The sequence below is a fragment of the Neofelis nebulosa genome, chromosome 12 (assembly GCF_028018385.1).
Source record: "Neofelis nebulosa isolate mNeoNeb1 chromosome 12, mNeoNeb1.pri, whole genome shotgun sequence".
In the NCBI taxonomy this organism is placed as follows: domain Eukaryota; kingdom Metazoa; phylum Chordata; class Mammalia; order Carnivora; family Felidae; genus Neofelis; species Neofelis nebulosa.
Window position 1 is genome coordinate 44,223,903 of NC_080793.1, and position 27,461 is coordinate 44,251,363.

General features: G+C 43.6%; 1 protein-coding gene across 7 annotated transcripts in view; it reads left to right on the plus strand.

Moving 5' to 3' along the window:
* The window catches only part of MOB3B (MOB kinase activator 3B), a 203,702-nt gene that overhangs the window by 75,957 nt on the left and 100,284 nt on the right, over window positions 1–27,461 (plus strand). For all 7 annotated transcript variants that reach the window (XM_058695174.1, XM_058695176.1, XM_058695173.1 and 4 more), the window contains exon 2: window positions 2,405–3,027. In XM_058695174.1, the coding sequence (XP_058551157.1) occupies window positions 2,610–3,027 (418 nt within the window). In that variant the 5' untranslated portion in view covers window positions 2,405–2,609. The remainder of the gene's footprint in view (window positions 1–2,404; window positions 3,028–27,461) is intronic.

The window sequence follows — 27,461 nt, forward strand, 5'->3', positions numbered from 1 at the left end:
ATCGTCAGAACAGCAAGTTCTTATTTGCTGGAGACACGAGGAGGCGGCTGATGGATGATTGCTGCTTTTTTGTCAGCAACTAAGCATTTGTGATACAGAGGAACTATTGTCTATTTTAAAAGAGGAAAAAAAAAAAAAAACAACCACACCATCCTTTCTCCATCTTCCCAACTTCCAGCTTGTATTTTTATTCTGGAAAAGCACTTTTAGTGCCCTCAGTTTTCTCACACCTCTTTCCAGGTAGAGCCAGCCTTTGGGAAGGTATTCTTTTTAGGGAGAAAGATTGCTCCCTCCTCTCCCTAGGGTTGGCAGAGTTTGTGTGGTGATATCCTTCGTGGTGATATTTTGAAGCACCCCAGGCGTGTCATTTCACAGACAGTCTCAGGCAGAGAATGCCACGGGACCTGCCTTTGAACATGACTATCTTTGTATGGGGTAGGGAGGTATGTTCAGCTCCATGTGAGGAGGAGAGAAAAAAAACAAAAAAAACAGAAACGCCGCCCAAGTGTCATTTCAGTGAAAACCTAATTGGAAGAGGGTGAGATTGAGAGGGAGGAAGTGAGCAGACAGAGGCTGCAGAGAGTGGCCAGAGGAGGCATCATCTGAATGATCAGCAGTTCTGCGCAAAGAGCAGTGTGTGAGAGGGAATACCAGTGTCTCAGGTGTTTTTGTTTTTATGTTTTTGCCTGAATAACTTTAGGTTGATTGCATCACCAAGCCATGCTTGAGTGTGGAATAGCAAAACCCCATCTAAGTCGGGAAAGTGCAGTTCAGTGAGATCATGCTCCAAGTTCATTTTCACAGATTCCACGATGGGCTCTTCTGAATCTGGCCACAGCTGTTGGCCCATTTTGCTAGGGCTTGACCCCTGCGTGGATCATTTATCTCCTTTCTGTTTCTAAGCCACAGGACACCATCTTTACCTCCAGCCAGTCTACACTTGTGGTCTTTGGGGAATATGTGGATGGAGAGTCTGGGTATAGAGGTTTCATGAACAAGCAGGAGAGACAGGTTGAAGGGCATCACTTTTTAGAATAGGAGGCTATGTGGACAGAGCATTTACTGGGAGTCAGGAAACTGGATTTTAATCCTAACTTTGCCTGTACTAGCTATGTTGTTAGGCAAGTAATTTTATCTCTTAGAGACCCAGGTATAATAACTACCACACATCTACTATAAACCACACCAAAATTTTGTAAGGGTCAAATGAGATAGGGAAGAGAGCACTGAAAACCAAAGCTGCATTTTCTAAAATGATAGCCACTAGCTGCATGTGACCATTTGAATTTCAATTCATTAAAATTCAATAAAATGAAAAGTTCAGTGCCTCAGTCACACTAGCCACATTTCAAGTGCTCCATAGGCACATACGGCTGGTGAGTACCATATTAGACAACAAAGATATGGAACATTTGCATTATCACAGAAAGTTTTATTGTACACCTCTGCCTCAGAACTCTAAGGTGTGATACCAAAGATGTAAAGGATGAAGTTAGAGGAGTGATAAATGCTGCCATAGTTGAGGATTCTTGGAAACAGACAAAACCTACTCAAGTTAGTTGAAGTAAAACAAGGGATTTATTCGGCAAATTCAGGGTAAACGTATGGATCTCAAGAGCTGGAATCATAGCTAGGCTTCAAAAACAACTAGAACCAATTCCTAGAAGCTTATCAGGAACTCAAGAAGCCACTCTCCTCACTGTTTCTCTTTTTCTCTTGTCTTCCTTTCCCTGTAGCCACTTGTGCTGTGCTCTCTGTTTCTCTTTGTGTCAATGACTTTTTCCTTTCCTCTCCTTTTTCTTCCTCTCCCCCCCCCCATTCTCCTTCCTTCCTCAGCCTTCTCTCCTCCCTCCCCTCTCTGCAGACCAGCTTTCTTAGCTGCACTGCATGTGGTCCAAATAGGGCTCAACCAGGCCCAGTTTTCATTGTTTCTCAGGGACAATGCCTAACAAAGGCTGGGTTCTGATCCCAGATTCCCAGGAGAGACATTAGCCAGTTTGGAATGATAGCCACCCCTGATCCAATCAGCCATATTTAGGAGGATGGGGTAGTGATTCTATGCTTCCTCAATAAAGGCAGTGGGGAGTAGGACAGATGCTGTAAAAAGGAGCATAAAAGGCATGGGGATGGGGCATTGACTAACATGTTCATGTTGACACCTTGGAGAGTTCATTAACCAATGACCACACAGGGAGGAGTTGCCAGAGATTTGACCAAGGCCACGAAGAAAAAGAGTTATTTGCGTGGTTTGAATCATCATCACAGATCCTTGGGGGTTTGGTACCCTCAACATCCTTATACTTGGATGGAAGTAGGTACTGCCAGAGCAAGGTGGAAATCAGATCTAAGTGTTTGTCATTTCTTAAATGCAAACTGTGTACTAGTAAGACCCTTTTCTCTTCAGCCTTTAGGAAGAAACATGAGGTTCTCTTGGAAACTATTCAAGAGGAAGATGGAAGGGGCCGTTTAAAAGCGATTAAAAGCTGCAGACCGCAATACTGGGGCCAGAGGGCTGGCAGTGGAAAACCCTGCTGGGTTGTGACCTCTCACTGAAAAGTTCCAGGTGCCTTTTTGCTTCCTGCAAAAGAAAAGAAGAGAAGGAAAAGACCATGTCCATAGCCTTGAAGCAGGTGTTCAACAAGGACAAGACCTTCCGGCCCAAGAGGAAATTTGAACCTGGCACACAAAGGTTTGAGCTCCACAAACGGGCTCAGGCGTCACTCAACTCAGGCGTGGACCTGAAGGCGGCCGTGCAGCTGCCCAGTGGGGAGGACCAGAACGACTGGGTGGCAGTGCACGTGGTGGACTTCTTCAATAGGATCAACCTCATCTATGGCACCATCTGTGAGTTCTGTACCGAGCAGACCTGCCCTGTGATGTCAGGGGGCCCCAAATATGAGTATCGCTGGCAGGATGACCTCAAGTACAAGAAGCCAACTGCCCTGCCAGCTCCCCAGTACATGAACCTCCTTATGGATTGGATCGAGGTCCAGATCAACAATGAGGACATATTTCCAACATGCGTGGGTAAGTCCATGACCAGCTTCTTGCTTGTTTTGGTGCATCCCACCCAAGCTCAGAAAGTTTGCAGGGGCTTCTTCTAGGGTCTGTCCTTGAATGCTGGGTGGCACCCTATCAGTGTTTCCCTAACATCCATCGTACTTGCAGTGTCTTTTTTCAGATCTAAGAACCTCCTTGAAATTAAAAAAAAAAATCATTTGTGGACTACTTACAATTATTTTGTGGACCCAGTGGTATAGGTACCACATGCTAGAGAGCATTGCTTTGCTGAGATGTTAGATTTGATCTTGCTGGTTTCTTTAGGACTACATTCCAGACTCACCCAGTTAGCCATGTAGAATTTTCACTTTTTGGATAATTAACTAAAGTTACATTAACTCTGGTGCATTTATTGGTATTCATCTCTCAGGTTAAGGAATCCCAGTGTGAGAATGCATGGATTTGTTTGGGGATCAAGCAAACGGGGGTTGGCCTTCTGGGGAAATAAAAATCCTGGCATCTGTTCTTACCACTCCTGATCATTTGTTATTAATTCCAGGTTGTATTAGTAACTCTGGACCCATGTGTAGCTGCTAGACCCACTAGAACTTGAAATGCAAATGCTTTCATTTGTGTGGTGCTCTGAGCTATAAAACTCTTCAAGGGGAAGGACCAAACCTTATCTCCCTTTTATATTTCTTTATGCTGCTGATAATTGGATTTGCCATGCACTGACAGGCTGAATTTAAAGTTCAGGGGGGTTTTAGGCATCAGATTCAATAGGAATGAGCCACCTCCTATGTGTCCCCAGTGTCTAGCACAGTGCCCTGGAACTTTGTAGGCCCTCAGGAAATATTTGTGGAATGATTGAAAAAATACTTGTGCTCTTAGACAGTAGTATTAAAAAAGCTCTGAGATGGTTGGGATATAAAAGAAGCATTTGGAGCACATTGTTGAGATCACCTCTAGATGGGATGTGTGTATCCCCCCTGTGGTATATGGAAGTTGAGGTGGGACATATGGAAGTAATTAAGCTAAACCGGGCTGGGAGAGGAGTGTATAAATTGATTAGGGCGGTATGTGCATCTTGAAATATTCAGCACACACACCAATTTGCTCAGAATCACTGTATTGCCTTGATTTGCCCAGCTCTCTCATGCGCTTGCCCGATGCTGTCCCTTGCTAGGGAAGGAGGTGGTGTGTGTGGTAATGCAAACTCCCTTGGCTCACCAGCACAGGAGGAAGAAGGCAGGGTTCAGAAACTCCCCTGGCCGTATCATAGGCACCTTGGAAGGGGTGGGAATTTCTTAGGTTCGTGGTTTTTGTACTTTCACTGGCTGGCAGAGGCTTCTTTTTTTTGCTAGGAGTTTTCCCAACTGCCAATTCTCTGTGCAGAACATGTGATAGCAATAAAGATAAATAAATTTGGGCAATGCTACCTCCTCTTTGTCTTTCCCCTTCTGTTTCTACTCCATGATGCTTTGAACTCTGGGCACTTCTGCTGTCTCTGGCAGCTGTGATTACCACATAGAGTTGGTGACCAGAAATAACATCACAGAACCATGGTGTGTTACTTGAGAGTAAGGAAGCTTCTGGCAGTCTGCTTGGAAACTAGGACATAATAGATGGTTTTAGACTTTCCTTGGAGGAAATCAGCAGATGCCGCCATATCCCCTAGAGTAATAGACTTTGCTGTCTTTTTCCAGACATTTCGTTAGCCATTCAGTGGGCTTGCAGACCATGCTCACCTCATCAGAGTCCTCTGTTGGCTCCAGAGTACATTGGCGTCCTGAGAGATCTTAACAGGCGCACCATGGTTTTCTTTCTTTCTTTTCTTTTTGCCCATGGAAAATAAGTTTGGGAACTGCTGAATGAAACCAGTTTCTTTACTGCAGGACTTTTAATATGCTAATGTGCATTATAATACTTTAGTGTGTAGTATTTCCTAATTTGAATGTGTATCTTTTTTTGCTTTTAATGAACACCATTAGCATCTTTTGAGAAATGTTTATCTATATAAGTTAGAGGGGTCAAACATTTGTTTGTATCAGAATTCTTTGGGCCTTCTGTTCAAAATACAAATTCTTTGCCCTTCCCCCTTAACAACTAAATTAGAATATCTTAGATGAGACCTAAGAATCTGCACTTTCAGTAAGCACCCACCTCTCCTCTCTTTAACTGCCCAGAATGCTTTGCATTCCCCCCAGAAACAGTCTATTTCTTACCTCTCTGGTTTTATCCATCTTGTTTGGATGGAATTCCCCATCTTCTCTAACTAGTGAATTCTCATGCCTCTGTGAAGCTTTTCACCCGTCAGAATGCACGCTCCTTAAAATTACAGAATATGTTTTGTTCACTTGAATATTCTAGCACAAAGTCCTGTCTTGGTGCCTTATAAATTGTTGAATGGATGGATGGGTGGATAGATGGATGGAAGAATGGAGTAAAAATGATCTTTACAAAGACCCAACATGTCTGTAGTGCCGGGGACCAAAAGTTAAATAGATCTGAATCCCTTTATCAGCATCCTTGGAATATCCTGCACCTTGCCTTCACAGAGTTTAGTTATCTCTTATTTTTCCAAGATGAAATGTTAGGGGTCAGTAAAAACCACCACCATCCACCATCACCTCGAAGGTCTTCATCAGCATCCTGCTCACCTCTACTATTTGCCCTTGCATAATATTGTTGCTATGTTTTGAAAAAAATTTATCTCTAGGAGCCACTTTCTCTGTTAGAATTCATTTCCTCCTCTTCTTCCTCCCCCTGATTCCAGCCCACTTTTCTTCTTTTTGATCTTTGTACTGCGGTGAGTCATTATCATGGAAATGATCAAGATGTCTGTCAGGATAAAGTAAAAGAAGAATTCTCTGCAAACAGCAGACCCTGGGTGGATGAGACATGGGGAGTTCTGCTTAGCATTACAGCTTTGAATCCCAGGCATATTTCTGTGTTCTTGCCTGGGAATTGGGAGGGGTTCAAACTTCACCTCCTCCCCACTGTGATCCAAGGAAATAGGACCGGAAAATACTGACAGATGTGAAGGCTTCACCCTCAGTTAGGTATTAAAGGATATAAACAGCTGTTGATCTCTACCATTGAAACATGAGGGAAAGAAAAGCTTTCATCGGTTCCTGGATCCTAGTTTAACTAGGATACCCAGACTATTTCGAAGTCGAGCTTTCTCAGTTGGGAGAATACCAAACAGATGTGGCTTCTTTGTGAACCAGAGTTTCTTTCACTCCCCCTCGATCCCCTTTAGCTTCCTTTGTTAAAAAGTCAACAGATGTCCCTGTTAAAGCTTCTAGGACAGCAGTAACTTCAGAAGCACAGGCCACCTCCTCCTCTTCCATTATATCTCCTCAACCACTCTTAGAGATAACAACAGAAAAATAGCCACAGCCTTCTTTTTTATTCTGTTGCCTGTCTTGTTAACAATAATTTTTATGTTCTAGCCCCCAGCTTCTCTGTTCTTGTTATATAATAGGATGTAATATCTTAGTTCTGACACTAAGAAAAAAAGTGAGTGGAAAACTTAGAGCTCCTCCAACTCATGTTTTTAAAAAGCCTCTGAACAGGAGGAATAAGAACATTTAAAAATTAATTACATGATCTCACCTACCTTTATGGTTTATATTAGATGGGTGTCAGGGAAGGAAAGGGAGAGAGGCGAAGGAGGGGACTCACATCTACTGAGCCTGCCAAGTGCCACTGTTAATCTTTAATTCTTGCAATAACTCAGTTAATTAAATATTCCATTTTACCAGTGAGGATGCTGACATTTAAACAACGTAAGGGGCTTTCCCAAGGCTGTACAGCTAATATGTCATTTAGAAGTGAGAATTTGGGGGGTGCCTGGGTGGTTCAGTCTGTTAAGGGTCCAACTGTTGATCTCAGTTCAAGTCTTGTTCTCACGGTCATGAGTTCAAGCCCCGCATTGGGCTCTGTGCTGGGCGTGGAGCCTACTTAAAAAAAAGAAGAAGGAGAAGGGGAAAGGGAAGGAGAAGGAAGTCAGAGTTTGGGCTCAAGAGTAGACAAAAATCTATGTCCTTGTTTCCTACTACCATTCATAGTATGTATTATTATTTTGCAAGTTTTCCTTCACATGGCTAAAGATTTCTCAGTCAGTGGTTTTAGGAAGTTGTTTAGGATGGAGAAAATTTTAGAAACCCCAATTTTGTATTAACTTTTAAGGAAGTGATTTTTAGTTTTTGTTTTTTGTTTTTGTTTGTTCCTATTTAAAAAATCACCTCTGAAACGCCTTAAGTGTGTGCCCAAGCACTTTAACTGTTTCCATGTTCCATTCCAAGATTGGCGAAGGGATGACTTTGCCAATGCGTTTTGTGGGCCCACAATGACCTGTTACTGCCATTCATTCATTCATTCATTCATTCATTCAGTAAATGTTTGTCTGGCACCTGCTCAGAAGCAAGCCCTATTTTAGGCACTAAGAGAGGAAAGCAGAGTTCATGTCCTTGAGCCTTTCCATAATGTCCAAAAGATCTAGTTCCTCTGTACGGTTTTCCGAAATGAGTAGTTTGCTCAGTGGTCAAGTGCACTGTGGGAATAGTCACATCCCTTTGGCAATCTTTCTCATGAGGCTACGGCTGAGTTTCATCCTCTCTCAAAATATTGTGGCAGGAAACATGAGACTATAAAAATGTCCATAGGGAGAACTTTTCAGACACGAGGTGTCAGGGAACTGAGTTTATAATTAGCCTTTAAATTTTAACTTATTTTTTATTGCATGGCTCCCACATTTTTTTTTTGTTTTGATATAAATCTGTATAACACTGGAAAGACAGAATGTACATCAACAAAATATATTTACGATGTGGTAGGACTAGCACTGGACTTGTAGACAGAGACTTAAATTTATTCAACTGCTCTGCCATTACAAGGTGTTATGTGACATTGGTAGACACATAACTTCTGAGCTTACATTTCTGTTTGTAAACTGACGATTGTAATTCGATCTCACGGGACTGTTGTAAGGATTAAATGAGGCAGTGTGAGTAAAAACACAGAGCCCAGAGCCCTAATCACCCATAAGAGGTGCTGGAAAAAACAAATGTGTTCATTGCTTTTCTCTCTCTGCATACATTTCTGCATAACTAACAACAAAAAATCCTGGAGACCACTAGGCGGTTTCTGAACAGTATCCCTAGAAAAATAAAATAAATGCATTGTAAAAGACTCAACAAGATTTTTAAAAGTTAGCAGTCTTCATTGCTGAATCACTCTGTGATGGGGTTGTAAATACTACAGGTTGTCATCTCTCAAAGACTTTGGGAAATTTCATTGGTTTTTAAGGAGCTAGGTCAAATCCTGGTTTGGGGGATGAACACGTAACTATTTAGGGAAAAAGACATTTGGTTGTGTCTTCTTGCTTGGTTTTCAGAAGACTGAGTACTAAACCTGCCCATGTGCAGTGTGAAACCAGCCAACCTCAGCAGAGGGTGGGCACAGGTTAGCTGGAGAAGAGGGTAGATAGCCTACTAGTCACATCTAGGATCAGCTACTCATTAAAATCAGTGTTGGGCAAGGTTACCTGGATTTGATCTCTCAAGAGGATGGGGAAGGGGTTCTCAGGCAGCTTAGTGCCAAGAATGGAGCCCCCATTCACAAGGTAGCCTTGTGAACTAGCAAGTTTTCCCAAGGCTCTGGAAACATGATTTGCCTTTGGGATCTGAGAAACTGTTTGGCTTTCTAAGAATTTGCAACATCTTGTGTCTGTGATATTCATATCCCAGAATCAACACCACCCTTGATTTTCCCCTGCCTGTTGTATCACATGTTAAATCCTCTCTGGAAAAAGTCCTAAGACAAACCCAATAGTCACAGCAAGGGATGTGAAAATAGACAGGGCCCTGCATCTGATACAAATTGTACAAGGTCCTTACTGACAGGAACTCCAAGGTTCTGCTCTTTTTTCAAAACTTGCCTCCTCTAGATTCTGATGCTACCCAAGTTTGTTCAGTTGTATATTCATGGAAGATATGCAGACACAGCTGAATCCATTCTTTCCTACCCCCACTGGCTACTGGAGAATTGATGGTCTATTGTGGGTGGTCACAATTCCCTGCCTTGTTAACACAATACTACAGTGGCTTGGTGGCTCAGTTAATGAGGACAGTGTTGAATAACCACCCCCACTTAACAAACCCCAAGAGATAGCTCCGAAAAATAGTGAGTGCTAAGAAGCAGAAAGGAAGAGAAGCAGATACAGGTAGCTCAGAGGGCCTGAAGACTGCCCTGTAAGGTAAGGCTAATCACCTGCTGTCCCAACCTGCACTGAATTCTCCATTACCTGTGCTATGTAATTTTAATGGGCCATATCTCAGGTGACAGGTTGTTACATCTCAGCATCAGCTGGGAAGGGAAAAGGGATATATGATATTCCGTGGAAAACAGAGATGAAAAACAAAAGTTGTACTGGGGTGGGGGTGGGGCATCTGCAGCTTTAACTATGTTGGTGATTGTAGACATGGTGTCCTTCCTTAGCCAACAAAGGCTGCACTGTGGAGGTCAGTGCTGCACGGGCCCTCTCAGAGCCATGCTGTAAGGGATGTGGAAATATATCTGGAAGTGCAGTGGGATGGACCACAGTGACCTAACCAGAACTCTTGCCCAGAACAGAGTATGGAGTTGGAGGGAACAGTTGTACAAGCCACTTGAAGTGAGGAGGACACCCACGTACTGGTTCTGGAATTCCCAACTGATTTCTAAAGAGAGCACAGGTTTACCTGAGTATGGGCATCTGCACAGCCCTGACACCAGAGGCCTCCAGCTCTACCCTCCTGACCAGTGCTCTGAACTCCCTTTACGTAGGGTATAGATTCTTAAATAATGCCATTTTGAAGGGAGATAAAATGATGTGCCTGCCTCAGATCCCCACGTGTGGAGAATGATTCACTGGCTTTTCCTTTAAAATAACTTACAGGTCTAGGGGCGTGTGTTGTCTTCTGGAGACAGGACCTTTTTGTCATTTTATCTTTAAAAACTCATGCTAAATGCATAGTCTTAAGTGATAATTCTATCCATGTTTCCCTTCACATAATCATTTTTTTCCATTAAGTTTTCTTTTAGTAGAATGGATGCTCTGGGAAAATGAGCCAGTTTGAAGCAGGGAGTAGGGGGGCAGTAAAAAGCAACAAAAGCATTAGTGTCTGTCAGACATGACTTTGAATCCCAGTTATCAACTTTTACTAGCAGAATTTCAGTCTCTCTAAGCTTATTTTTTCATCTATAAAATGTATCTAACAGTACCTACTTCTTGGGATTATTGAAGGTATTAAATAACATGCTACCTTTCAAACACTCCGCTCAGCGTCAGATATGCTTTAAATGTTAGTTCCCTCAGTATCACACAGTATCAATGTGATGAAATAGACTCATCAGGTAAATTGAGGTAAAAAAGAGCCTCGGATAAAAATCAAGCATTATAGGGGTGCCTGGATAGCTCAGTCGGTTAAGCGTCCGACTTCAGCTCAGGTCATGATATCGCGGTTCATGGGTTAAAGCCCCGTGTCGGGCTCTGTGCTGACAGCTCAGAGCCTGGAGCCCGTTTCACATTCTGTGTCTTCCTCTCTCTCTACCCTTCCCCTGCTTGCGCTCTGTCTCTCAAAAATGAATAAACATTTAAAAAAATTTTAAAACCAATCAGGCATTATATCAAGCATTTGACTGTGGAGTCGATCATCCATGTTGCCTTCCTCTTTTGCTACATCTCATGGAACCAGTGGAAAAAAGGGCAAACTTTTATGGGATGAGATTAAGTTTGCTTGGCCTTGACAGCCAGAAGCAGGAACAGGTCCACAATGGAACTTCAGAAGATCCTTCACATGCATGGCATATGTGGCCTGCACCTAGCTGATTCCACCTTCTTGTTTCCACTACAGGATACAGCATTCCACATAACACTCTGCACTAAGTAGACACCTGGAGAACTAATTACTACTACACAGGTATAGATTGATTGGCCACTGCCATACAGTTCATATTGCAGAACAGATGTATCCCTGAAAAATGTGAAGGAGTTGAATTTTTTGTTACTTGGCTAATATTTTCATTTCTCAGAGAAAGTTCAATATTTAAAGAAAGCTTGTCAAAGAATCCCTTTATGGGGTGCCTGGGTGGCTCAGTCAGTTAAGTGTCCGACTTCAGCTCAGGTCACGATCTCGCGGTCTGTGAGTTCAAGCCCCGTGTCGGGCTCTGGGCTGATGGCTCAGAGCCTGGAGCCTGCTTCCGATTCTGTGTCTCCCTCTCTCTCTGCCCCTCCCCCGTTCATGCTCTGTCTCTCTCTGTCTCAAAAATAAATAAAACGTTTTTTAAAAAAAGAATCCCTTTATTAGGTGAATACCTCTTTAGCGATGTGTCTGATTGATTCTCAGTGCATGCCTCTAGAAATGTGTTAAAGTGTTTGTCTTTGTGGAGACTCAAACTGAATTGTTAGTTTTCTCACAGGAAAAGGAGGCATCGTTCTTGAAAAGAAGCAATAGGCTTTCGGTGTTTCTACATCATTCAGCCCAGGTTCTCAAGAACGGAGAGCATGGATGATTTGAGGGGGAAACTAGCCAACTGTAGAGTGTTTGTTTTGTTGCCCACTCCCTGAGTCATATCATCCAGGAAACTGCCAGAAAAGAGAGGCTGAAGTGTGGGAGCCCTAATGCTTGCAGCCCAGTGAAGCCTCAGCATCTGGGGACCAGCAGGCATTACTTGTGGATGACTTCCTTCAGCATCACCTTGGTTGCTGGGCCCATCTGAGGAGTCCTATGAGGAATCTTTCAAGGAGCAGAGGGAAGGCAGTTGTTGAATACTGGGGATTTGCCTGGTATGGCCTCTCATCAAATATAAACCATTCATATTTTGCCATCCCAGAGTAGGGAAGAAAAAGCGGGTAGCTGAGGGAGTCTGTCTTCCCAGGTCTTGGAAGACGAAATGGGAGCAAATATGTTAATGACATACCGAGAGACTGTCTTTGGACAGGAACTGTCAAAATACATGGGACGTGTTTTGATGGCTTTATTTCTATTTTCCAAAAATAGTGTAGAATTAATGGCTGATTGTCAGTCCAGGTTCAAATCTGTTCCTGTCTTTGTGGACTGTGTGACTTGGCAAGCCCTGAACCACTCTGAGCTGTTTCCTCATCTGGAAAATGGGGGCGGGTAATGATAATATCCACTTTGTAAGGTTATGAGAATTAAGTGTCATAACGCACATGAAGCTCTTAGTGAGTTCCCGGTAGAGAGTTAAGTGCTGAATAAATTTGAGCTTTATTTCCTTTTCATAGTAATATAAAAAGGGAAGGCTTGTGATTTATTGGAGCTTCTAATGCCTGATTACAGAGGAGAATTTCTCCTGCTGCATTCTCTCCACATTTCTATCTGAAGTAAAATTGAGAGAAGTTATCAATGACAATTACAATAGTTACCTTGAAAAAAAATAATTTTTATGGATCTCAGTTAATAATCAAAACTTGAACAACAGCTGAAAGTAATAGATTCCATTTTAAACGTGTGGCAGGAATTCCAAAATTTAAAATACAGCCATAGTAATATTAACAAACATGTATTACCTATTCTGGGCCAAGCACTGTGGTAAATTCTTTCCATATATTTTTTTCTAGACCTCACAGAGGCTCTGATTGACTATTATTATTATCCCTATTTTGAAATGAGGCACCTGAGATGACTCTCTCTCTCCCCAAAGTATGGAGAGAGCTGGAAAGTCAAACAGGGATGGTGAAGCAAGCAAGTAATAACAAAAGGTGCCAGCCACTGTGCCCCTCAGGTTGGACACAAGGACTCGGGGAGCCAGGGCTGCTCAGCAGGAATTGGGAGCACAGAGCAAAGACCTGGTGCATAAACAGTGGAGCCAAGAAGATGAGTAGGTAAGTCCAGGGGCACCTGGGTGGCTCACTTGGTTAAGCATCTGGCTCTTGATTTTGGCTCAGGTCATGAGCTCAAGGTTCATGGGATCCAGCCCCAGGTCATCGGGCTCTGCGCTGACAGTTCGGAGCCTGCTTGGGATTCTTTCTCCTTCTCTCTCTGCCCTCCCCCACTTTCTCTCTCTCCCTCCCTCTCTCTGACTCTCTCTCTCCCCCAAAATAAATAAAAATTTTAAAAATTTAATAAAAAATAAAATAAAAGAAGATGAGCCCAAAGGAGAGGGCAAGGAAAAGCCCCTGGGCTTCTGCTCTCCTCCACTCTCCCACCAGTACTTCCCCTTGTCTTTGCGAAAGAGCCTGGGAAATATGGTGCAAAGCGTAGGGAATGGATCTGAGAACAAATAGGCAAGTGATTGAGTCATGGAGAAAACAGATAAATAACAAATAAATGGATGATATGATTTTAGGTAGTGGTAAGTTCTATGGAGACAGCTAAAGTTGGGACACGGTATTGGGATGCTGCAAGATTTAAATGAGATAGATGTAGAACAGTGCTTCTCAATTTTTTTTTTTTTTTGGTCTCTTAAAAATTATTGCAAATTCCAAAGGCCTTTTGTTTACATGGGTTACATCTATCAATAGTTACCATTTTAGAAATTATAAGCAGGAAGGCTTACAAATACGTATTCATTGAAAAAAGATAATAAACTCATCACGTACTAACATATAAAACATCTTTCATGAAAAATGACATTTCTTGGGATGAGCACTGGGTGTTGTATGGAAACCAATTTGACAATAAATTTCATATATTAAAAAAAAAAGAAAAAGAAAAATAACATTTCCCAAAACAAAAAAATTTGAGTAAGAAGAGTGGCATTGTGGTTTTTGGGTTTTGGTTTTGTTTTGTTTTTTTGTTTTCTTGGTAAATCACTTTAATGTCTGTTGAGAAGACAGCTGGCCTCCCTTATCTGGTTCTGCATTTTGATCTATTGTGAGAGGTTGTTTTAAATTCAAGTCCAGGGTCACAGGTAAATAGTTGGAAATGCAGTGGCTTTGTGTACCCCTGGCAGGACCCCCCATGAAAGAACCTCCAGGGTCCTTACAGTACTTTGAAAACCACTGATACAGGTAAAGCAATGGGGAGGCCAGTCCTTTGCACCTACTAGGCACTTGAAATTGTGGTTGAATGAGTGCAAGTTAAAATTGCATTGAGGGTTTGCTGTCCCTTGTGATAATGGTGATTGATACTGGTGACATCGTGATAGTATAAACCAGTTAGATAACACTGTTCCTAGGGCCCCATTGGTCAGTAGGTCATAAGCTTTGTGGTATTTACAGAAATACCGATGGTATTTCACTTCCATGGGCTCAGTTGCGTAGTCTCCCTCTCACAGACTTTTGTAGGACCACCAAAAGAAAGATGCTAATTACTCTCTGGAAAAAAAAATGAACCCTGTTTTCTTTAGTATTGTGTTCACACCAACCTAATGAGCTACTCCAGACTAGACGCTTAATTGGTAGTTCTTGATGCGCACATAGGAAGTATTTTAAAATTTGAATGGAATTGCTGTGACATAATTATTGTATGTGCCATACAATTGAATAGCTGGTGGTAGACTACCACCAGTTATTCACCTTGCAAATTTTATGCAACAAGTTTTCAAGTCCAGGGTAGTGTTCTGTCTGAATCTGAGAGGTCATGAATTTCTTCTCCCATCAACTGGCACTCATTCTTATATTCTTACAGAATGCCAACATTAGCCAACACCTAAGTAGTATCTGTAAGCTATTATGGAAAAGAAATTGATTGATTTAGAAAATATTTGCTCTTTTGGATTATCTGTGACCTGCTCTTTCCATCAGCATAGATAATTGAATTCAGCATTAACTGAGCCCCGTGACAAAGGAGACAACCATTAGTCAGGTTTAGGTAGACATGACCGACCCCATTGCTTCAACCTGCAAATGGGCAGATAAGTGTTACCGTCTGCGGACAGACTAATTTTTAAATGAACTTTATAAAATATCTTATGTAGAATGAAATGTGTTTCATTGCTTTGTCAGAGGCAAATCTCACATCTGCCTTTCTGCAGATTGTGTCATATCTAGCTTTGATGTTATGCAGTTGCCATAATGATGTGTACCATTTACTGATCATCTACTATGTAAGTTAATTGCTTTACAAAGTTCACTTGGGTTTAATAACCTTTTTTAGAAAGATGTTTTTTACCTTTTTTCCAAATAAGGAGGCAGTCTCAGAGAAGCACAGGTCACACAGCCTGTAAAGACCTGTAGTAATTTTCTTGACTCCACTGTGTTTTTTCACTATGCCAGGGACCTCTGTGACATGCACGTATGAGGCATGTGCATGCACGCCTTTGCATAAACCCACAGACACAAATATATTCAAAGACTGAGTGAGAGAGGAAAAAAATGAAAGGATAATCTGAAGATGTAAAAAGTTTGGCTTCTCTGTAACACCAAAGCATGAGGCCTTTGCAGAAGAAATCTTGCATGGATGAAGTAAGGTATTTCAAGTCATGGCTTTAATACTTTCTCACTGTGCCTTGACCACTGGGATTCTGACACACAGTATGCTGCAGCTTGGAAGATTGATGCCAGTCAGGCAAACTTCCCATTAATTAATAAGGTGAAACAGATGCTTCAGTGATTTGCATGTGTGTGGTGAGGGTTGATTGTGTGTGTGTGTGTGTAAGATTAAATCTCACTGGTTATAAAGAAGAGGAAAAAATAAAAGGATGTGAGGGCATGCCACCTTGCTACATTTAGTGCCCTGTAGTTTCACACTGCATCCCTGAGCAGACCAATATAATACAGTCATCAGTTTTCAGTCTCATGAGCACTGCGCCTGTGGCTCCCTCTGCCTCCTCTTTTTTGCTCCTTTGTTGTTAACCCTGTTTTCTCTGCTGTAATGCTAAAGGACCTGGGTCATAAGGTAGCTATGAGGTCTTAGGAGGCTACATAGCTTGGCATGTAGAAAATGCTTGATAAATATCAACTAACGTGGTTCCTGATAATATTGTCTTTACCGTATATTTGCAAAGTAGTTGCTGTGTCTTTCTCCCACAGAAGCTGCACATGCCAATTAATAAATAGTTGAGGCTCCCAGAACTAAAGACCCTGGAGGCCTTAAGACCCTCAACAGGCAGGGTCAGAAGCAGGTTTCTGAACTTCCTGCAGAGGTGGACTTTTCAGCCATGGTTTCTTAGTCACCCCCTCAGACAGTTGACCCTTCAGGGCCCATGAAATTGTTTTTAGACCTAAAACATGTTGACTGTTAAAATAGCCATGGAATCTGACTGCCTTTATCAGTCTATGATGACTCACGGGGCTGATTGGACCTGATGTTATTTCAGGTGTCACAGGTATATGTTTCACCTCCTGCAGCTCCCTGGCCTCCCCGCGGTGCTATCCAGCAGCTGGCCTTTGAGCGAGGTCCACGGGGGCACTCTGTCAGCTCATGAGAAATACGACCAAAAGCAGGGCTCAAATTTTTCAGATATAATAGGGTAGCCCTTTCCAAGACCGTTTGAAAAGGGGATGTTATCAAAGTGAACCTTTTAAACTATCCAAAATTGATCTATACGGACAGGTTTCTTGAAAAAGCTAGATTTCAGAACTAGGTTCGGGGTTATTAATTCAACAGCTATTTATTAAACACCTCCATATTCCAAGTACTGTATTCATCAGTGGGATGCATGCCTACCTCTCAGGGTCTCCTCCACACCCCTAAGAGCCAACAGTTGGAGCATTTCACCCACCAGAGGTTCTGTCTTCCCAGGTTTTAGTGACTGGCTGGACTCTCCTAATGTTGTTTATCAGGCTGACCCCACACTCCCAAATTCCAAGACCAGGAAGTGAATTCTTTCCCGGAGTTCTACCTTGTACCCCAGTCACAGACTGGCATCTCACCTGTCTGCCCAGTTGTGCCCATATTGGAGTCACTTTGGGTGTCCAGGCTGATCACAGGATCCACACTGCTTGATGCCATCCCCTCCCATGCTGACCGCTGGCCAGCCCCTGGTTCCTGTGCCACAGCACTCTGCTATCTGCTGCCGCTCCATGGGCTGCCTCCCGCTAAATTTGCCCCAAGCACCTGCCTCATCCTCACAGATCTCTCGGGGGTCCTAAACCTCATGCTGCTGAAGAGGGCATCCTACCATCAACTTAGCAGAAGCTCTGAAGCCAGACACAGCTTCAGGCTGGGCACTGTGCTTTGAGCAGGGAGCAACTGAGGCTCGCAGGCTGGGCAGGAATGGGCCTCTGAATCAAGCTTCCTCTAGCTGATACCGCTCAGGCTTTTTCTTTTTCTTTTCTTTTTAATTTGTTTTAATGTTTATTTTTGAGAGAGAGAGATAGAGAGAGAGAGAGAGAGAGAGAGCAGGGGAGGGGCAGAGAGAGGGAGACACAGAAGCTGAAGCGGGCTCCAGGCTCTGAGCTGTCAGCATAGAGCCTAATGCTGGGCTCGAACTCACGAACCATGAGAGCACCGTCTGAGCCGAAGTCAGACGCTTAACCCACTGAGCCACCCAAGTGCCCCCTGCTCAGGCTTTTTCTAAGGTTAAAACTCTGCTCCTCTGCCGGAGCTGAAGTGTAGTAAAAGACTGAGTGGCTAAGAGATGGTGCAGCCCCTTCTTTTTTTTTTTTTTTTTTTTAATTTTTTTTTACATTTATTTATTTTTGAGAGACAGAGTGAGACAAAGTGAGAGCGGGGGAGGGGCAGATAGAGAGGGAGACACAGGATCGGAAGCAGGCTGCAGGCTCTGAGGTGTCAGCACAGAGCCTGATGTCGGGCTCGAACCCACAGACCATGAGATCATGACCTGAGCTGGTTGGATGCTCAACCGACTGAGCCACCCAGGCACCCCGGTGCAACCCCTTCTTTACAAGACTTCCTAGTGCTCTCAGCTGTTATGCTGTTATGTTACTGCTACGGCTGCCTGTGAATGTGGCATCCAATAGGCAAATTCACTTGTGTCACAGTGTCTTAATGGTATTGCAATGAAATAAGAAAAGGAAAAATGCCTCTGACATATTGCATGGGAGGGCCTTATCAAGACGCTCCATTCATCTACTCCAGCAGTCCATCTCCTTAATTTAAGAAATAGCAATGTGATTTCTGTTCTTCCACAGCTTCTAGATGTGTTTTTGTTTTCAGTGGGCTTTAACAAAGTCATTATCCCATGCTTTAAGAAAAAGCCTCCAGGGGGGCCTGGGTGGCTCACTCGGTTGGGCATCCAACTTTGGCTCAGGTCATGATCTCGTGGTTTGTGAGTTTAAACCCTGCATCAGGCTCTGTGCTGACAGCTCAGAGCCTGGAGCCTGCTTCTGAGTTCTGTGTCTCCCTCTCTCCCTGCCCCTCCCCCATTCATGCTTGCTCTCTCTCTCTCTCTCTCTCTCTCTCAGAAATAAATGAATGTTAGAAAAATGTTTTTTAAGAAGAAGTCTCCATACTAAAAATACTTCCAATACATTGTTTTAAATTACATGATTTAAAAAAAAAAAAAAAACTAAAAACTAAAGTCTTTTTTCATTGGAGAATAAGCAGTTTCAGATAGAAGACAGGCAGATATTTCCCTAAGGATGATTCTCCCTCTACTGCATAGTTCACTGCTCATAGATAATGCTTGTGACAAATGGAGGATGCATCAGTGGATTTCAGAAGGAAGGGATCTGGTGACAGTGTTATGCACATTGTAATGGTTGAAGGGAGATTTTTTATCAGAAATGACTATTGGTTTTTTCCCCCATCATATGGATCATAGTTGTCAATGATTAGTAGATAAATAGGTTGCATATAAATAAACAAATCTGATAAGAGAGCCATGGCTAGTGTCCAATAAAATAAGACAGTTGTCCCAGTGCTATTAGCAAGGGCTTGAAACTCATAAAGAGGACTAAAGTCAACAAATACCTTTATAATTATATTTTCTTCCTAATATACACAATTTACAAATATGTACAAATATACAAAATACAAATGCACACACACACACACACACAAAGTCTGCAACAGGGGGAGCTCAGAAGTGATATTTAAGGTGAGTCTGGATGTCGAGTGGGATTCAGCAATGGTGAGAGGGGAGGGGAGGGGGATGGTTTGGTCAGAAAGAGAGAGCCACGTGTGTGGAGGCTCTCAGGTGAGAAAAGTGTGAGTGTGAGTGCAGATGTGAGTGCCGCATAGTGAGTGAGGCAGGAGTGACACAGGATGAGTTCACAGGGGCAGCAGGGCCTTGGAGGCCATGCACGAGAACACAGAGGTCCTGAGAAGAACTCTGAGCTTTATTCTGTGGTCTTAGGAAGCCTCTGAAAACAGATACGTGAATGGTGAGACTTGAATGTTAAAAGAATTTCCCTGGCCACAAGCCAGGGAGAGGGAAGGATGGATGCATGGAAACCAGCCGGGAGCCCATTGCAGTGGTCCAGATAAGAGACAGTGTGGGCTGAAACTCCAGTGTGGAGAGAATATGGTGGATTGAAGACGTTTAGCAGGGAGAATCAGTGATGGGATATCTGGGGATAACGCAGGGAATAAGAGTAAGGGTCACTCCTAGGTTTCTGGCTTGAGCACTGAGTAGAGCCACTTAGTGAGAATGAGAATCTTGGAAGAGGAGTTTTGGGGGCTGGAAGTTTGGATGAGCTGATTTTGAGGTGCCTCTGAGACATCCAAGTAAGAATATGTACCAGGCTAGTGGAGATACAGGTCTGGGACTCGGAGGACAGGTGGGCCATTGAAGCCATAGGGCATTGAACCCATAGCTGTGGCTTCACCTAAGGGGGGAGTTGAAAGTATAAGGAAAAAAGTCCTAGGACAGAGCCCTGAGGGACCTCACAGTTAGCGGGGGGGGGCACAGTCGGGGGGGGGTATGTTGGTAAAGGGGTTGGAGAAGTCAGAGTTTAGGAAAACCAGGGACGTGGAGTCACCAGAACAGAGGTGGGGAGTGCTGTAAAGAGTAGTGCCTTGAAAGGTTAAGATGAGCACAGAAAAGGCCAGCACATCACAGATCAACAGAACGAGAGGGGCAGGCAGCAGTCCAGGGGAGGCAAAAACACTTAGAAGGCAGCCCTCTTCTCCTGAACAGGTTCCGATCCACATCCGTGCCTAACAGAGCCTCGCCAGCTCCAAATCCCCTTTCCAAGGCAGAGACCGTCTGTCTTGGGGGGAGGAGGGAGAGACACGAAGCTGCCATCATCTCCAGAGAGGCCGAATGAATAATGTGGGTCTTGACTTCTCAGTTCCGTTTCTCCCCTCATGATGCTGGACCGTTCCTCCCACCCTCGTTCCTTTCCACCAAATTGCCTGCATTCGCTGTGCTCACTCAAATGGTTTTCTTTTGTTCAATCCAAAGTGCCTTGGGTAAGCCAAGAACTCTGACCCATAGAGAAAAGGCTGCTTGCCCTCCGCAGGCTCCGTGAGAGGTCACCCTTGGCAGTGATTCAGTAGCTTAGCAGGTTTACTGCCATAGCCTGCAGTTCCTACACCATAAATTACAAAGCCCATGCACCTTCCACATGCACGGGAAAGGCTTCATTCTCATCTATAAATCACAAGGATTCTAAAGACCTTGACGATTCACAGCACAACCTCCCTCCATTCTTTCACTTCCAGGAATATTTTCAGACTTGATTAACTGGAAGGCTGGAGATGGGGCTTTGCAGGCTCATTTTCGGTATCCTTGGCCATATGAAGAAGTGAGAGCAATACCTCTCTTTTTAGGGCAGAAGACACGAGGTTGGTTTATCTCAGAGACTTTTTGCATCTCTGATTTCTGTGACAGTGAGGCTGGTACCCCTGTTTCCCCTGAACATCTGCCAGCAATTTCACCTCTCTGTGGCTTAATTCATGGGCACCTCCTAGTTTAGAATCATCTTGCTGCTCAAGGTGGGCAGAGGTAAGAGGTGTGGCATGGGACAGATGTGTGTGGAAATGTATTTGGAGCTAAAAAAAAAAAAGGCGGGGAGCTAGGGACTGGAACAATTTGATTTAAAATTTGGGGGAGGGGGCCTAGTTGAAAATCAGCAAATCTGATTTAGAAAATAATTTCCTAGAGGGAAAATGTTGATTTTTCTTAAAGATAATATTCTAAAAGAAGAGAAGGGGATATACCTGGACTGATTTTTTTTTAGCATCATTCTCTCTTTCCCAGATGAATCAAAATTTCAGTGTAATTGGGAGCAAAGGTTGGAAAGCTGCTTTTTTCCCTCCTCTTCCTCTTTTTTCTCCTCTTCCTATTTCACCGCATCTTGACTCCTTACTTTGATACCTCCTGTCCCTGCACAAGAGTGTGTAGAATCAAAGAGGCAGAGGAAGACACTAGTTGGACCCACCCTTAAGTACAAGTTGGGAACTCTGCATTTTCCCCCACACTGGTTTTGGGTAGGAAGGGATAAAACTAGAAGACTTCCGGGGTCCCGTACCATTCTGTTACAGAAAAGGATTGTTGATGACAGAACCCGTTCTGTGGGCATGACAAGGGTCAGGAGCACACAACCCTGGCTGGGATTCGGGTCAGTTCAAAAGAGACTCACTGGACGAGTGCCTGCCATGTGCTGGGCAGGGGGTGAGGCATTGCAGGGCAGAAAGAGCAGTGAAAAGTGCTCCCTTTCCTTGAGCTTCCTATCTCTAAGTGAAAAACGATGAAACATAAAAGCTCTATCAACATGACCCCACAAAATAGAACTTTGTAGTGTATGGATTATTATACCTCATATGGCAGTAATCCTATGATGGAGTTACTGCTATTTCTACTACTCAGGGAAAGAAATTCAGTTTACAGAAAGAAAGACATCTAATAGACGAGCAAAAGAAGAACTCCTATCTGGCCGGGTGATCACAGAATAGGTTTTATAGAAATGACGGGGAGTCAAACTAGGGATCGACTGCTCTTTTCTGTGGCCAGTTTCATAATAGGCTGCCTTCCTCTTTGCAATTAGTTTCTCTCTTAGCTTGGCATGTCCCTGCGTAATTTTTCTGAAAATGGTAGCTGCTTGCTTGATGTCTTTTGCTTTTCTGAAGTGCATTACCAAGTGGAGCTGGACTGTTTCTAATGTTACCTTTTTTTTTTTAATTTCCAGGCTGGTGCTCAGTTCATTCCAGCCCTAAAAAGTTTATTTAGTTCTGCATGAAACTGCCCTGCACTGTGATGCCCAACACCTCACCTCATCTATTCTGTGTGTGATACATCAGCCTGTTACTCCAGAGAGTTTGGGGGAATTTTTAGCATATTTATTTATCTCTTGGTACATGGAGCTGTGTTTGTGTCTCATGTTGATGGGTTGTGTACAGTTTTTAATGGGAAAAGCATGACTTTATGACCTTTTCTGAACAAAGAACTTTACTTAAGGCTGCTTGCTGTCATTTGGAAAAAAAAAAAAAAGTTCTTTCTCTTCTTCCCCTGGGGCTGCCTCAAGAGTTTTGCATTTGAGAATGACCAGATTCCCAGCTTCACACCTTCCCCTTCACCCCAACCACATACTTTAAAGCAGATTAGAAAGGGAAGCAGAGAAGATGAGGGGAACAGGAGCTGTGTGGCTGTCGTTCACCTGTGCTGGACTTTGGTTTGCAGGGAATATTTACATCAAAGTTCTCATGTTCTCTCCAGAGTAGTCAGCTACCGTTGCCACTCCAGGTCAAGCTCTTCTTCCCAAGGGAAGTCTTGTCTTTCTGGAAAGTGCTTAAGGCTCTCATCGTTATGAGACTTGGTGCCCTCTGAGTTCTGTGAAGATTGGGGAAGGGACAGCTAAGAAGATTCCTTCCTCAGTCACCTTCCCTATCTCCATTTTCTATCCTGGGTCTCCTTTCAAATGTGGTTAAATCCCTAGGCCTGCTTGAAAGCAGATCAGGAGTTGGGATTAACAACTGAAATAAAACCACACATCTCCAGTTAAGTGAGGGAAATGCTGTTGTTTGTTTAACTTTTGATTCTTTGGTTGTGATTCATGGGGTTTGTTTATTTTTTTAATTGTGGGGTGATCTAGCATCTCCGCCTTTGGGAATATATAGAATATCCTTTCAAGGGTAGAAAACTGGTTTGTTTGTTTGTTTGTTTGTTTGTTTGTTTGTTTGTTTGTTTAAATGGAAGTTTCTCTCAAAAAAAAAAGTTGAACTTTTCCCTAGTTGCAGAAGTCAGTTTCTCTAGCTATGCACAAAATCCCAGTGATTTACAAGTGGAGGAACCTGTTTAAGGAATGGCTAAATTAGCAGTGGCCAAATTCTTGGGGTTTAAGAGTCTCAGGTGAAATCTGATCCTTGACTGGGAATTTTTTTTTTTTTTTTTTTTTTTCTGGCAGGCAGGATGGCAGCTTAACAAAATGTGGAACAGAAACCATGTGGTTAATGTTCCGAAGGGGAGGGTTCAGAAGGTTAACATGGTGGTAAGAGCCAGGCCTTGTTGTGCCTCCCTTCACAGAAAATACTTAAAAACAACTACCACAGAAACCCTCAGTTAATAATTGGCCCATGAGCTTTTGTGTTTTATGATGACCTCTTTTAGGAATTTCCTCTCTCCTTTGAATTCCACCTGGCCACACTCTGCTTTTGGCCTCAACCCTTCAGTTGTTTTAACTTTACCAAAATATGGTATGATGTTATAGCTACAGACACACCATTTTACCTGTTTTAAACCTTTCTTTATGTTTTTCAAACCAATAACAACAAAAAGATACAGAACCTGGAACAAAATGAGTAAAATTGGATCTGCATTGGCTACAGTGGTGGATGAAAGGCTGAGAGTTCCCCCCACCCACCACCACTTAAGGCAAAGTACCTCCCTCACTCATAAAATGGAACCCTAAAGCTTCAAGGAACATAGTTTGCAAACCATTGCTTCATAAGCCTTTGTCACTTAACAGTTTTCCCTGGGGGCCCGCCTTTCTTCTTGTTGAAAGTTAGGAAGGAGTCACAGACCTGAGAGAGGCTGCTTAAAAAGGAAGAGGTTGGGGACTCAAGTGCCAGCCTCTGATGGTCCCAGCAACTTCTCCAACCTTCCCCACTTACCCTGAGAAGGTGTGCCTGGCCAGAGAGGTGGATGGTGAAAGTACCTGGTCAGGGAGTAGCAATGTCCCCTTAAATTCAGCAAGGTTCATCAGGCAGCATAGTTGAAGGAAGTACTCTGGGAAGCTACTGCAAAGCAGTTGACACCCTTGGGGCCCATCAGGGAACTCTCTTGCTGCACAGGGTCCCAGAGAGCTTTGTTGCACTCAATTCTGAGCTGTAAACACTGATCTTACTGCAGACACTATCTTAGATTCTTAAGCCTTAACACATTCTTACTCCTCCTGATACCTGCTCTCATAGTTACCATTAGAGGTGTCATGGGTGCTTTTACCTGGTGATGGTGCTTATTCCTTGAGGTTATGAAACTTCATACTCATTACCTTGAACTGTCACCCTGAAACTGGGTAACCCTCCACCATGGGTGGGCTGGCCCAAGCTTCTCATCCATACATCAGCCACAGCATCCATCTGCGTACTCTTTTTCCTGGGTTCCTAATTCTCTAGTGCCTGGCCCAGCCTCCTCTTTTTTGCTGTTAACCAACTGCCATAGCAAACTGAGAAAACAAATCCTGTTCTAGCTCCCAGGAGTTTTTCCTTTGCTTATTTTAGTGGTTTTAAGATAGATTTTTCTCTTAACTGTTTCCTGGTCTCTGCGAAATTGTTCTGAATGGGATTAGAATACTTTTAGGAGAGATGCCCCTCCCCAACATTTTCCTTTTCTGTGATCAGATTTCAGCTGATAGCTGCTGAGACACAGTTACTCACTCTGCGTACACCATCTCCTTCAATGGGGGTATTTCCAAAGATCACGCATTTCATTGTGGGGCTATGCAGATCATTGGTATACTGACTGCTGTATCTAATTGGGCTTTCCAAGTGGTCCATCTTACAACATTATTCTGAAGTCCTAAACTCAACCAAGACCTGTTCGTTGAAGTGAGGGTAACAACGTGTTCCTAGAGTTGGTGAGAAGCACTCCAAGTGTTACTGGGTGCTTTCCCTTGGTGCCCTGGCATCCACAGCATGGATCGAAAGCCAGGGTATCTTCCCATGAGTGTCACCTGCAGATCAAACCAGTTTGAATTCTTTAAGCTTCTGAAGTATGTACAAATCAAGAACACAAGCCTGAGTGTGAATGGAATGTCACATTTATTTTCCTTAATTTAACTTCTGAGTACAGTCCTTTTTCTACCAGGTGGTGGGGAACCCAGCCCCAGACATTGTTGAGGCTTTCTGTCCCTCCCTAGAGTTTGGCAAAGCTTCTTGGACTTGACTCAGTGCCAAAGCCAGCTTAGTCAGTCCTTTATCTACACCGGTTACCACTGAGATGCCCATTGTCCCACCCTGCGTGGTCCCCTGGAGTGCTGCATCTGTGCCAGTCTTGGAGCACAGGAATCTTTGGCAGAGTTGGGAGCCCTCGTACCTGCCATCTTATGTTTTAGATACACCCTAATGCTGTCGCCTTTGATAGGCTGCCGTTTCCCTCACCAATGAGTCATCAATACATTATCTTCAAACTCTTCCTGCTGTTCAGGCTTTGAGAACTTCACTGACAGAAATTCAACATTTTCACTTTATTTTACCTTCTGCCTCTGCCACCACTCATTTTTCCTCACAGACCAAACCCATCTTCTTCTGGCCAACTCTTACTCATCCTCTGGGTCTTAATTGCTGACCAAGTTAGAGGTGCTCATGTGTGCATCCCCTCTACCTGCCCATCCACTTTCCTACTACATTGACTCCAAGTATGATTTACAACTGGATTGCATGGGAAATTGTAAAAAATGCAGAATCTCAGGCCCCACCCAGGATCAGATTGCCAGAATAGAATCTTTGTTTTAACAGCATTCCCAGATGGCCCATATGCACATCAAAGTGTGAGAAGCACAGACTTACTTGATCCTGAGCTTCTTGACCATGAGGACATTACTTGTTTTCACCTCCATATCCCCTTTCACAGTGCCTACTTCATGACAGCCCCTCAGTAAATAGCTACTGAATGCATGAAGAGCCTATAATAATGATATAGACCAAACACTTAGTTTGCAGTGGCTGCTATTAGAAGAGGAATTGTGCCTCAAGTGTGCCCTGGGAGTTACTATACTGGACCAAGCTGGAGATGGAGGAGGTAGGTTGGGATACCACTCAGTCTAGTCAGAAATGGTGGGCTCAGGTCAAGTTATATAGCCAGAACCACAGGTATCATAACCAACTCAATAGGCCAGGTGGGACCAGGTGGGCTGAGTTGGAGAGCCTATAGGAGAGCCTACCCAGGAGGAAGAGGAGCAAAGACTGAAGTAAAGAAGAGTGGGTAGGGCAACCTTGGAAGGGTTTCTGAAGGACGTGATGGGAAATAAGTTTGGACAAGTAGACTGAAATTCCAATGTCATTAATTTCCCACCCAGTATTGAAGCGTAGATTCCAGCTAGATCAAAGACAAGGTACAAAATATGAACAGAATCTCTGTTGTTCTATTCATTCCTTTTATGCATTTGAACTTAAGGGTTGGGGGGGGGGGGGAGAAGAGCCAAAAAAAAATGGATTAAATCCATGTCTCAAGTTATGAGATTTTGGTGGCAATCTGAGGAATTAGGAATCTGAGATTTTGGTGGCAGGTTTTACACACCTACTTACTGCAAAGACATGGCCAGCTGGTTTGACATGAAGCCACCATTAGACTAACCAGGGCAGAGAGGTGGCTGGCTATGAAAAGATTATGCTTGTGTGTGCAGACATTTCTCTTCAAACTGGTCACTCCGAAGGAATGTTTGATGTTGGCCACATGGGAACTGTCTGCAGGTGAAGTGCTTCACTCTTACTGGCATTTCCTTTTCCCTAGGAGATAACCAGATACTCTTTTGGGATGCTTGCACATTGGTGCCATATCAGTTACTGAAATTTCTCTTTTGTAGAACATAATCTGTATGGATTATATCAAGGAGGCTTAGCACGGGATCTAGGGTCGGGGGGGGGGGTGCTGGTGGGGAGAATGAAAGCAGCACTGTCTTAGGGCTGCATCAAGGGGCCCCAGACTCTGCTGCAGATGGGTAAGAAGTTAAGCCTTGGAGGCTTTCTGCAGTCCTTGCCCTGGAATGTCTGCATCTGCTTTTAGGGGAGCATGTAGCACTCACTCTGCCTTTGCTTTTGGCAAACTTGGATGCCCTCTGCTGAATTTGGCACCTGGGATAATCTAGTGTGTACTTGCAAATTCTGTCTTGCCTACACAAGCATGGGGTTCTGCAAGAAAAATCAAGTGTCCTTGCCCATTCCATTCTCTTCCACCTCTCTGTGCTTGTAATGAACTCTGAGAGCTTGCTTTCAAAGCACTCATGGGGGAGGGGAGAGTGTTCTGATGGAAGCCAGGCCTCCCTGTCTGGGCAGTAGGAGGCTGCAGAAAAGGAAATCGTGCAAGCTGGGAAAATGAGTCCTGGGGAGCATGGAACAGCTCATTTCCCCCTTGAATTCAGACTTGAGGGGGAGAGTGGTCCTGTGTTACTCTGAGATCAGAATTCAGCTGAGCCTGGACTTCTTGTGTAGAAGCAGCGGCTGCTG